Source organism: Eupeodes corollae, chromosome 2 (genome assembly GCF_945859685.1).
Source record: "Eupeodes corollae chromosome 2, idEupCoro1.1, whole genome shotgun sequence".
Taxonomy (NCBI): domain Eukaryota; kingdom Metazoa; phylum Arthropoda; class Insecta; order Diptera; family Syrphidae; genus Eupeodes; species Eupeodes corollae.
Genome location: NC_079148.1, coordinates 136,816,296 through 136,829,517, shown reverse-complemented (window position 1 = coordinate 136,829,517; position 13,222 = coordinate 136,816,296). Strand labels below are relative to the sequence as shown.

Here is a 13,222-nt window from a genome sequence, read left to right as displayed (position 1 = left end):
GCACATACATGTGTTTACGGTTGTCGGGAAAACGCGATATTTTGACACCAGATCGATTTCCTGGTTCACTACTTTTTTGTTCTGTGTGTTTCGAAAAATTTAGGTTATGCGTAAATAAAAAAAATCGAATTTACAAATTCGATGGCTACATTATTGAGTCCAGCTCTCTTTATAATCATAACTTTTGTTTTACTTATATTGATGAGTTTCTAATAATGTTTAAATATTGTATTAAAAAAAAGAGAAAGCATTTTATTTATTATCATTTCATGTTTTCGAAGAAAAGAAAGAAGTAAAAATAACTTTACATTATTTTCGATTAAAAAAAACAGGCTTGGATGCAACCTATACTAATAACGTTCCATTGGTCACATTGGCATTTATGGAGAGCTTCAAGAAATTTATGTAATTAATACTTTCAGATTGGGTTGTCTTTTGCCGAAATTTTCGGGGCCTATTTGAATTAAAAATATCTTTATACTAAACGATATGATTTTTCCAAGAACTATATAACAGATGTCAAAAACTTGATTTCTTGTTTTATACAATTATTTTGGAGGTAACATAAATTTTTTAGTAATCGTCACGAGATTAGGACTGTCATGCCAAAAGTCTTGGATTCAATCCCAACCTGTGTATTTTTTTTCAGGACACCTACTGCCTCTAGCGAGGAATTGACAAATCTTTTAGGTGTAATTCTTATAAGCCGTATGAATTTAGAGTATAAAGAGTAGGTCCACTCCATCATTGAAAATATTACTTTAACACAGGAATGGTTGAGAGTAAGCTCTAATTCTCAACGGACTGTTGCCACGAAATTTATTTATTTTTATATCATTTGTTTTTTTTTGTAAAAGGGCACAATTTTGTATTAATAATAAAAATTCAGTTCGTTTTTTTTTTAATTCACACCAACAGAGCATGGAGGCACATTTTTATAACATACAAACTAATTGAAATCGAAAGTGTCATTGGTTTGTGAGATATTTTTAAAATAGTAAAAAAAATTATTTTTAAAATCCTTTTTAAAATTTCTGGATGTTATTATCTGTCGATATCTCTCCTGGTTCTTCAGCTATGGCTGTCAAAAAAATGTATTACGAAAGTTCTGAAACAAAGACAAATGTACGCATTTACATACCGGCGAACATACTTATGTTCATGCGGACGTACGGACGTACAAATAATTGATTGAATGATTAAAAATATCTCACATTTTAACCACGAAAAAAAAATCGAATACATATTTATAATCGAAACATTTACATCGCTAGAAGAGCAACGCAATGTTTCATGCCTTTCGTTGCTTTATAGATATTTTTACAAACAATGTTCTGTCGTATTAGCCAGTTGCATTCCACGCCTTAAAAAGTTCAGCCTTAATACTCGCACTTCTAGGAATGCTCATCAGTTTACCCTTGAGCTCAATTTCGGGCGTACTGTAAAGTATAGAGATTCTTTCTTAAATCAAACATCGAGAATGTGGAATGCTTTGGCCAACTCTGTTGTTCCCTCCCATTTTGATGTTCAGAATTTTAAGACCAATGTGCACCGGATCTCCTTTTAAATCCTTCCCTATTTTCCTAACGCTCGCATTGTGTTTAAATATAAACATAACCCCTTGAGTGCTTGTGAATGAAATTCTCATGTTCTTAAGTTTCCCAAATATCTCAGTTCTGCTTATTCAGTAGAAATTAGCTAGAAGCTGGACTAGTGATGGATAACAAAATATGGCCACAACCTAAACGACTTGGATGAAATTTCATAAATTCTGTTAATAGTAAATTCTATTAAATAAATTGGTCAAACAAGCATTTATAAATTATTTTCCTTCTTTGATTTTCAGTTTGAGACCAAACCGATTTTTTAAACATTTAAAACTGTTCGTGATATTCAAAAAATTAACATAACATTCGCCAACAAAATTTTACTTTTTTCCTCCCAATAAATCATTTGTTTAAAAAAAACTGCTCTTATGTCTTTGGTCTCGTTTTTTAACTCCAATTTTTGATATTTTTAATCTCACGTTTTTGAAATTAAAATCAAACTTTAAAAAACACAATTTTACTTGCCATTAATGTTCTAGATATTATTCATATAAAACCAGAATTAAAATCGTTACAGTCTGAAAGATTGAATACTTTTAAATACTACCAAAAACCTCCCGTTAAATGGAGTGCTGATAAAAAGTGCCTTAAATGGTTTGAAAATTCATGAGATTTAAAAGCTAAAAAAAGCCGTATGGATATAAGATACTAAAAGTTTTTATTTGAGTACATGAAAAGTTTCTATTTAATACGGTAAAAAAAGGATTATATTTGCTTTAAAAGGACAGTGGGCATTCTTGAGTTCATTTCTCAGGAAGGATGAACCAAAATAAATAATATTTTTGAATAAATGTGAATCATGACAAATCCTATCAGAATCACTGTAATAGTTTTCAAATGGTCAAAAAACGATTACAAATTTTAATCTGATGTTAAACCGATAGGTTTAGCTGGGACATAAGACATTACCTTCTTTCCAAACCTATTACCAAGTATAGTTAACTGTAGGGGAATCACTCACGATAAAGTTTAAATAAGTTACTTTATTTACAATATTAATACAAACGCTTAGAATTTAATTTAAAAAAGCTTCGTTCACAGCTATAGACATTTAATTGAAGCTTATTTTTGAACAAAATTGTCCACAACTCCACTAACTGCTTATTCAAAAATAGTGGCAAAAACTTCCCAAAAACAAACAATCCAAGACTTTTTCATTCAAAAAATATCTGAGATTAGTTGTATTTTAAACTTTTATTCAAGGTGTTATAGGCAGTCCTTTCTTTTTGAACTTAAAACAAACAATTCTTATCTGTTTAATTTGCATCCTATTTTAACCCTTTGACGACCAAGAAGAACATTGAGTGCTAAACAAAAAAATACATTTTGTTCATTTAGGCACCAATTTCTCCAAACTATACATTATTCAAGATTTTATATTTTGTCTCTTAAAATATGTTTTGATTTTGACCCCCATTTGATCAAAGAAATTTCCACATTCTTGTCATTCCAAAAAAGGGTTAAAAATCAAAACAACTTACTTTTTACGTTGCTTTATTATTTAAATCCCAAAAATAAAATAAATCCTCGCTGAAACCCCTAACACCATTTGCATGTTGGTTAAAGAAAAAAAAACACCTCAAATAACAAATTCTCCACTTAAAAAATCCTGACGGAAAGAATTTAAAAAAGCATCAAAAATCCTTCTAAACTAAATTATATGGCTAACCCAAAAAATAAAGGTTTACATAATATCAGCAATTTTATTTTACATAAATTTCGTTTTTGTTTCCTTTCTCTTCTCTCACTCTTAGGTAGAAGGCTAAAATCATATAAACTTTATACAGCCTATAATAAAAACAGAAGAAAAAAAAAAGAAAATATGAAGAAAAATATGAAAAACACTTCAAAAATTATTGGCTCCTCGATCCTTTCTACCCAAAAAAAAAAAAAAATAATAATAAAGGGATAAGAAAAAATTTCAATAATATTATCGCCAAACCTCTTTTCATAAAATAGGACTATTCAAACCACAATTTGCAATCCTTATACTCTCTATAACTTTCTATATATTTAGGTATAGGAAAAAATGGGGGACCATTCAAATAAAACCACAACGAAGCAACAACAACAAAAATACAATATCAAATCCTTCAATATAGGTTAAAGGAATCCAGAAGCAGCAAAAACAACAACAACAACAGCAAAATGAAAGATTATAATAAAGGACGATGATGCTGGAACTAAGCGAAAGACGAGTGGAGTGGTGCAAAAAAATCTCAAATGTTCACCAATCTTCCAGTCAATTAAACCCAACCAAATCTAACCGCGCCAACAAAATACCCATTTTGTCAGAAATACACCAGCCCCCCCCAAACCCCCATGAGAATATGGAAGGAGTGAGTCCTGGTATATAGAAGGTATATCGTGTTTTCTGTGTGACACATCAGTAAGTAAAACCCAGTATCGGCCCTCCCGAAGGTCCTTATCATTTCGAGCCCATCGAAATGGAACAAAACAAAATTAAAGAGCCATGTTTTTAGGCAAGAGAAGGGAAGGGAACCTCCTTTTAGGGGAGGATAGGTATAGGCAGTAAAGATGAAGGGAGGACGCTGACGACGGACGAATGAAAACAAATATTCCATAAATATTTTTTTGTTTTTTAGCTCAGGGTATGTAAATTAGGGATACATAAATATATTTCCCTGACAACATTTTTGACATCGTCGTAGTCGTTCTCGTCCTCGTTCTCGTCCTCGACGAGCTAAACGACACCCCATCCACCACTATTCACAATCAAAAACATAATTTCAAAGATTATTGTTATTATTGCTTATCATCGCCAGCTCATGATATTCCAACTCCCATTACACACATAACACGACGACGACCGAGACGTTATGAAGTGGGAGTGTGATATCTCAAAAACCCTAAATGAGTCTCCTCCAATCCTCCATATCCCCCATACTACAAAAAGGACGAACAAAAAAAAAAGAAAATGTCACATAATAAAATTCCTCTTAGATTTCCATTGGGTGTAATATAATAAGCCTCCCAAAAAATGGTTCATAATTTTTAGATTTTTCTTTTACAGCAAAGTTAAATATAAAAACAAAAAAAAAATAAAATGAAAATATACCGAAACCGGCTTAAGGCCATAAGAAGGAACACATCTCTCGCGCCTCTTTCAAATGGATTTTCATATTTTTCTTGTTCCTTCGTTGATTCTCATCATTTTATCCCTCTTAAGAAGGACTATTGCAAAAACAAAAAGAAGTCTCCTTTAATATTTTGTAAACAATAAAACTCTCACATTCTCCATCTCCGGATTTCGCTAACACCACACTCTCTAAAAAGGACGAAATACCAAAGACGATACGAAAGCAAAAAACAAAAAAAAAACCATGACATGAAAACTTGGGTGTTTTTTTCGAGAATATTTGCAAGAAAACACCCACATCATCAAGAATCAGCACACAGAAATACTCCCAACACACACTCACACACACAAAAATCAAGTCCTTAAGAGAAAATGAAATTTGGCTAAATTATAGAAAAGCACTTTTATGAGTGTATACAATATACCAATACATACCGATATTTAACAAAATCATTATAGCAACTACATGGCAACTAATCCACATGTTTTTTGACTGAATGTTTGACAGTAAAACGCGATGCACAAAAATTTTGACTTTTCTTTTTTTATTTTGTTGATTTTTTGAAAATTGAAAAACAATTATATTTCCTTGTGCACAAAATTTAGTACACCAGAACCAACACACTGATAGTTTTAAAAATTTTCCTCGACTTTTTTTTCACTCTCTGTCGTTTAATGCAATGAAAATTAAGAAAATCCCGAAAAATAAAACCGATGAAATTCGACGACACAAAACCGTCACAATATTCGACCTCAATTAACCCGAAACTTCACGATTTACGAAGGTTTTTCTCAATTTTTTCGGCAAGGACTTGAGATTTCAATGCAGAATGCAATTTGGAAAATCCTTATCAACACTTTTTCCACACCGAAAAATCTCGAATTTCCAGAGAATGAAAAATCTCAGAGTTACGAAGTTAGACACAATTCCGTCACAGAAAAATATTAAAAAAGCCAACCGCAACACGCACCACAAAAACCAAACAACGAAAAATCAAAACACACGTTTTTCTCAATCTGTTTATATTTTGGAAATATATAAAAACAGACAAGGGAGGTCAACAATAGGAAGCAGGAAGATTGCTTGAAGAAAATTTGGCGGTTTCCTTATGCAAATTAGATATTCAATGTGCTTTTTCTTAAACGTATAGGTGTGTGCGCTATGTGTGCATATATAGACACGAAGAGTCAGAGAAATAGAGAGGTAGATAGATGATGATAATGTGTATTTTACAGGAGCGGGGTGTTGTTCCTATAACTGATTCTTCTGCACTTCTTCCAGTTCTTATTCTTCGTCTTTTTCGTTTTTTTTTTTATTTTCCACTTCTCTAAATTTGTACTCTCTCTTTTCTTTTTATTTTAATTTTTTTTTGTCTAACTATAATATGCTGCGCTCTTTTGTTCAGAAAAATTTAAAACCGTCGACGTTTCCGTAGCAGCATTTCCAAATGCGTATCCTTCGAACTTTCCTCAATAACTGAATCGAAAGAATCGCTGGCACATGATTTTTGGTTAACAGGATTTTTCCGCTAAAGCCAAGTTTTGGTAGAAGTTGTGTTTATATTCACCACGGAAAAGTGCATCCATTATAACTGTTATTGTGTGCATTTTCGTGCGTTGATTGCGTCGAATCCACCATAGGAGGTTTTGTGTTCCATGTGGTGTGGTGAGTTGAAGTGTGATGGGGTGTTTAGGTTTGAGGTGAGGTGTACAGAGATTGAGTATGGTAATGGAATGTTTTTACAGGAAAAAGGATATGTCTGTCTGATGATGACGATGGAGCCTCGAGTTCAAATCTCCCCGTTTTTTTCTCGCCTTTGTGTGTATAGAAGCGCGTGTGGGTGTATTAGTGCGAGTGGTGAACAAAAACATGCATATAGGCATACATCATTGTCAGGTTCGTTCGCCATGTTGTTTTTATTTTGTATACCGTTATTGTGCCTCTATGGCTCTATGGTGTGTCAATTCATAATGAAGTCGATGACAATTCTCTTTTTCTCTCTTCCTCGAGAGTTGACTTTGCTCTCCCGGTCTCAATTGAAAGTGTCAGACTTTGGTTTTTGGCGTGCGGATGGTTGAGTTTTGGAGAGGCGCGTCGAATGGAAAATGCGCCAAAAATAGGTTTTCCCTGGAATGTGTAATTTTGGTTTGAGGAGCGAGGGGGTTTGAGGATTCCATATTGGGTTCAACGTGTTCTCTTACCCCCCTTACAGCACGCCTTGGTGTTGCTCTTCCTCATGGTGATTGTAAGTCATCAAGTGTGGTGTGTTGTCGTTGTCTGTGAATGATTTTTACTCTTCTATGTTGGTGGTTGTGTGGTGGTTTCTTTGAATGAACGAAGGACAACCGGCACTCCTACACCGTCTTCCGGTCCATGCTACCATCTCTAAACCATCTAGCATCTAACGTCAAAAACAAAAACCCACCCTCGCTCCTCACCTCGCCTTGCACATATAATGAAGACGAAGATGATGATGATGATGATGACGTGTAGTAGTTACCACCATCATGGTTCGTCATCAATTTTGACATAGAGCGCGTTGCATCTAACGGGATACGAAGATTTGTGTGTAATGCAGGTCGGCAACTCTATAAGAAGAGAAACAGAAAGAAAGAGAATGGGAGAGTAGTGTGAGAGAGAGTTAAATGGGGGTTATTAAACCTCCTCCCATTCCATTCTTCGTCCTCTTCTTGTGGGTACCTATAAATGTGTGCGGTCAGATATCAAAAGCAAAAGCACGGATTATGATGGACCGTAAACGTGCTAGATGAGAAAAAATATAAGCACGATCCTTGATGAGAATTTATACACATTATGATGACAGCAGCGCCGTTGAGGCATTTCGTGGGTCGATAGGAGGGTTGGGATTGTTGGAGACGAGCGGTATGTTGTAGAAGGCAGGATATGTATGGTTGATGATTGTATTAGTGCAAAGACTAACGACTATTCATCATATCCCGCTAGGGATAACCCTATTCACCATCAGCAGAAGAAACAGAAGTAGCAGTTGCAATAGCAGCTAGCAGCTGGTGTACCATATCTCTATAAGGAATTCCACTAACGCACACGATCTCAGCTCATTAATGCACAGGTTTTTCGTATACTAACTTTCTGCAACGGTCTGAGTGGGAAATAATGAGTCAGGGATAAGGATGGTTTACCGTATGTGGTGTGGTGGCATGTGTGTATTATAAACTAGAGGGATTTATACACGTCCCACTGGGTCACTTTTTGGAGGATAATTTTTCCACTCCGTTGTTTTTTCGATGTTAGTTATATTTTTGTTAACATTTTACATTTATCGTAGCTCGAAATGTACCATTTCATTGAGAAAGGGTTTTCACAAGGATGTGGAGGTTATCGGTGGAAGGAGTGAGCTTGTAATCATAATATGCAGCTTTTACAGCTGCACATAGGTATTAACACACTTACATACGTACCTATGCATATTGGGAGTGTTTTTTTTAGCCCCAAGGCGATGTTTGATATTTTGCATTGGATTTGTTTTTTCAAGTAGACATTGCCATGGCAGAAACTACAGATAGCAAGATATAACTATGTTATAGATGGATATATACCTTCATTCGTTGCGTTCCTGTACACATGAGCATTTGTGTAGGTGTGTGTATTACAACAACAACTATTTTAAGCTGTTATATGCCAGCTGGCATTAATTAGTAGATAAATTAACATTTTCAATTGGGGATTCATAATGTTGATTGGAAATTGTGCACAAGCTCATTATGTTAGGTATTGTATACTTATAACGTTTGTAGGTAGATTCGTAGGTTGTAGGGGTAGGTACCAGCATATATGATGGTTGTTAAGGGTGTGGTAATGTTAAGGGTGTTTATTTTTCAACTTTTATTTGTTATCGAACTATTTTTTTTTTTTTTTCAAACAAATTGTTTTTTCATGTTTTTTTGTTTTGTAGAATTTTGTGCATATTACATAAACATATAACTAAAAATGTTTAATAAGGATAGTTTGATAGAATTAATTATTATAATGAAATGCTTTCAAAGAGATACATACTTACGTACATAATTACACCTTATTGATTTATTAATATTGAAATTATTATTAATTATGTTTGTACATTATTAATTTAATGATATTGAACACAAAAAAATGCATTTATTTATTTATGAATTATTAATTATAAATATTTTGAGGAGGAAAATGTATGTGTTCACAATTTATGTGGTTAAACAAAGTGAAATGAGCATTTTTAATATTAACTCTAATGAAAAAATATCCCAAATGTGGTGTGAGGAGGAAGTATACAAAATATAACAAAAAAAGTCAAAGTCAATATAATGTAAGTTCTTGCTATATTTTCATTTTTCAATTGTTGTATAATTTGTCATCCTTGTCAGCGATTGGCATATCTCTGCATTTGAAAGTCCTGTTAAGTTAGATTTAAGGCGATATATCCATGTATACAAATTGTTTACCAATACTAGATTTGAATTTTGAATCTGTCATCTTTTTTAACGTTAAAATTACGTTATTAATAAAATTGCATTTAAATTGATAAAATTTACTTTACCCAACTGATAAATAATTTTGCAATCGCACTACACAAAACTAAAGCACTTTTGTGTTCTTCTGACTGGGACGGACAGAAATAAGGCCAAGAGAAATAAGACCAACTTTCAAAAATTTGCCTTTTTGCACTTTGAGAAAGTAAAATAGGGCCAAATTCTTTTAGATATGAGACCAACTTATTTTAACGGTGAGGTATGTAAGGGGCGGCATGTTACCCTCTTGCAACCCTTCTACTTTGGCAGACTATTGGATTTAGAGAAGGTAACAGGCTGAGTGTAGGCAAAGTTTCTTTGTATTTATAGACTAGCATACTATTGAAAGTGAAAAATAACCAATGTGGCCTTATTTCGCTTTGTTCAAGAGTCATAAGACCAACTCCTGGAAATTGCCTTTATTAAACTTTATAAAAGTGATATAAGGCCATATCTTGAAATTTGGCATTATTTCAACGGATTTACAAGGATAAATCACCTTCTCTTCAGCGATAAGTTATATGTTTACAAATGAGACTTAAATAACATAAAACTCAAAATTTGTAAAAATGTGTGATTTTTGTCTAAAATTTGTTGGAATATTTTAAGAACATAGTAAAATGCATCGGTATTTTTTATAAGATATAAAAACTTTAAATAAATGCTACTGCAAACTTGGAAAAATTGGTTTTCAACTTAAATATCTCGGGAACAAGAACACTACCACAGCAACTATGCACATAGATACACTGGACCATGCGTTGAAACGGTATGTTCTGATTTTTTGGTAATTCCTGAATTCGAGCGCCGAAAGCAACATGTTCAAATATCTGAAAAATTGCAAACATTTGAAGCTTTTTTCTATTAGCCTTAAATACAATTCTTTTGATATCAATCATGTTTTACGATTTGAATTGAAAACCCAAAGTTTTATCTTTAGATATGACGGTTGTCAAAATAAAATTGTTCAAAAATAAGCTAAATTATATTTTGTTTCAAAAAACCGACGAATTATTACTTAAAGAACAAAATTACCCAATTTCAAGATTAACAATAAAGTAGTGAGAAGTTTGAGCTAAAAGAAGAAACAAAAATATTGTAGATAGGGGGATCTATATCGCTCCTAACAGGGTAATTTGTCAATATTTTTAATAATTATGTATGATGGATCTACTAATATAAATTATAATCTCGATGCAAGCAAAACAAAACTATTATGAAGAAACTAAAAAGTACGAAGCCCAATGTTAGTAAAACAGCGTTCCTACTACCAATGCATTTCCAGTCAACTCGCAACTATTACCACAACAAAAGATTTGTGGAAACTGTGTAAAGAGATACGCGGTAATCCTATCTTTGAAAAAATTTGAATCTTCGAAAGAAAACCAAAGCTCTGGGTATAGACGGCATCCCATATGAGTTTTATAACAATGCAAGTAATTCCTTCTTTGGGGAAGTTCATAATTTGCTGAAAAGAATCTACGAAACAGAAACAACACCAACATGCTTCAAAAAATCAATTATCATTCCGCTCTTAAAAAAGATGACGCTAGTCTTTCATTTTTAGATACCCTCTACAAATTATTCACCTCAGTTTTCCTAAACCGCCTCACTACTTGGACCGAAAATAACAATATACTCAATGAATTCCAAGCTGCATATACAAAGGATTATAGTATCATTGATCAGATTTTCAATCTTTCATACCTTATTCATGTGCAAATAAGCCAGAAAATTAAACTTTATGCTTGGTTCTTAGACTTAAAAGCTGTTTTCAACAATATTAACAGAGAAGCTTTTATTCACACACTTATTACATTGAGCATCTCAAAGAAAATGGGTTCAAATTATCAAAATATTATACCGAGATACAGTTGCCGCCGTTTGGGATGGAAGCAGTAAGAAAAGTTGCGCTCTGAGCGCTCTGTTTTTTGTCTTGTTCTTAAATGACTTACTTGACTTGGAATCCATGTGGAAGGAATCGGTATAAATGTTCTTTTGTGTGCTGACGATATTGTAATTTTGACTCAGAATCGAGCTTTACTTTAAACAATTATTAACCAGTTCAGCAGCTATTGCAATAAATGGAACCTTGAAGTTAATTTTGAAAAAATCTGAAATTGTTATTTATAGGAATGGAGGCCGAAGAGCATTGAATGAAAAATGAAATTTCAAAGGTGTAGAAGTAAAACCAACAAACCAGTATAAATATCTTGACATCGTCTGTAATATGTTTTGGTCTTAACATCTGACAAAGAGGTCTAAGTTCCTGACAAATAAGTTAATGCCCCATTCAGCTAAGTTTGAAGCATATGCCTCAACTGCCAGATCAATTATGTATTACTGTGCTCAAGTATGAGAGTACAAAGAGTACATACAATGTAAAAAGCTTCAAAGGTTTTTCGTCAAAAGACGTTTCAACCTAATAGATAAGAAACCAAATTACGTTATAAACACGTAAACCGGTCTTCCAAAAGCGTTTCTTACTACCCTTAAAATACATTTGAAATAATTGCCAAAAGTGTACCCAGCTCTAGATTACAACGAATACTTTATGACTCAAATTCACGAGAAATGGTCTTAAGAACGAGATGTCGATTACTTAACTTGTACTCTAGGGCTTTTCAGCGTGACACTGTAGGCATATGCACAATGAGTAATCTTGATGCAGCTGAGAACACCTACCACTTCGTCTGCATCTGTCCTATTTTCAATTCATACCGGAGATTATTTCTAGGAGCTGAAACAATAAATCGCACCGATGTTTTTCAAAAACTGAATGGCAAATGTTATTTAAATCTATACAAATTCTTAAAATATGCTCTTAATTATCGGAACTTAATTGTAAATTAATTTAATATTTAAAGTAAATTCAAGCTAAGCAAAAATATAACTAGTAAAACTTTAACCTGACAGATAACTTTAACAAGTTATTGTCCTAACTAATTTTAAACACTAGCATAATTTTGTTTTAATAACCACTTTTTTTAGAAAATAAAATGTATTTATCTAACTATCTATCTATCTTATAAAATTAGTTTTACACTTAAATATCCTTAGAACAAAATGTAGTTATTAATGTACGTTAAAATTTGTAGGGATATTGACAGACGGGAACGAATGGTAAGTTATCAATGTGAATCAAATCCCAGCCTGATTTTAGTTAAGTCCACAAAAAGGTCGACAAATACTTATTGCGTTTACGCCCAGAGCATCATTTCTGTTAGGATATTTTACAGGTATGCATACATGGTTATTACACAAAGGATTTTGGAATAAGAATTCAAACATGCAATTTGTATGGGATTTTTGAAAGTTCCTTTCATATCATGTGTTTTGATTTTTGTGGAAATAGTTATTGTTGACTGACTGAACGAATGATTTATCAATTTTTGTCATTTGTTCTCCATATTTATGTTTGGATTTTTGAACGATGTCAAGGCTTGCAACCTTTAGTGTCTATCCCTGTGCCTTGTTGATAGACATAGTAAAACAAAGATTTATAGGAAATTGTACTCGTTTAAATTCGAACAGGTATTCATTAGTCATCATCGGTATCCTGAGAATGAAAACAACTTCACCTTGGAAAGCCGGAAAGAATTTTAGCTTCAATCACGTTCCTCTGCATAGTTACTATCCGTAATCTAGTACCATTGCATAATTTCGGTGCATTTAAATTCTACATAAGTATTATTGGAGTCCCAATTTTCAAGTCCAGTTTATGTGAAGGAAGTCCTGATGTAATCAAAGAATTCAAAAATTCAATTGGAATATCAATAGCATTATCTTGATCAGTCAGATTATCAATAGAAATATAAGTTTGTTGATGGGCCTCAAACATTGAAAGAATTTTATTATTTATGCTTGTAACAGAATTATTTTTAGGTGCTAAAGGACGTTCATCACCTCTAAAATCTCTTAGTGTACGATCCAGAGCTTCAGGCCCACCTTTATTTACCAAAGTCTATTCGTCCAATACAGTTAACTTGAT

General features: G+C 33.0%; 1 protein-coding gene across 7 annotated transcripts in view; it reads right to left on the bottom strand.

Moving 5' to 3' along the window:
* Positions 1 to 6,209, bottom strand: part of LOC129945954 (cell adhesion molecule Dscam2) — a 297,467-nt gene extending 291,258 nt beyond the window's left edge. For all 7 annotated transcript variants that reach the window (XM_056055941.1, XM_056055945.1, XM_056055944.1 and 4 more), the window contains exon 1: positions 5,143 to 6,209. In XM_056055941.1, the coding sequence (XP_055911916.1) occupies positions 5,143 to 5,191 (49 nt within the window). In that variant the 5' untranslated portion in view covers positions 5,192 to 6,209. The remainder of the gene's footprint in view (positions 1 to 5,142) is intronic.
* Positions 6,210 to 13,222: the final 7,013 nt, after the last annotated feature.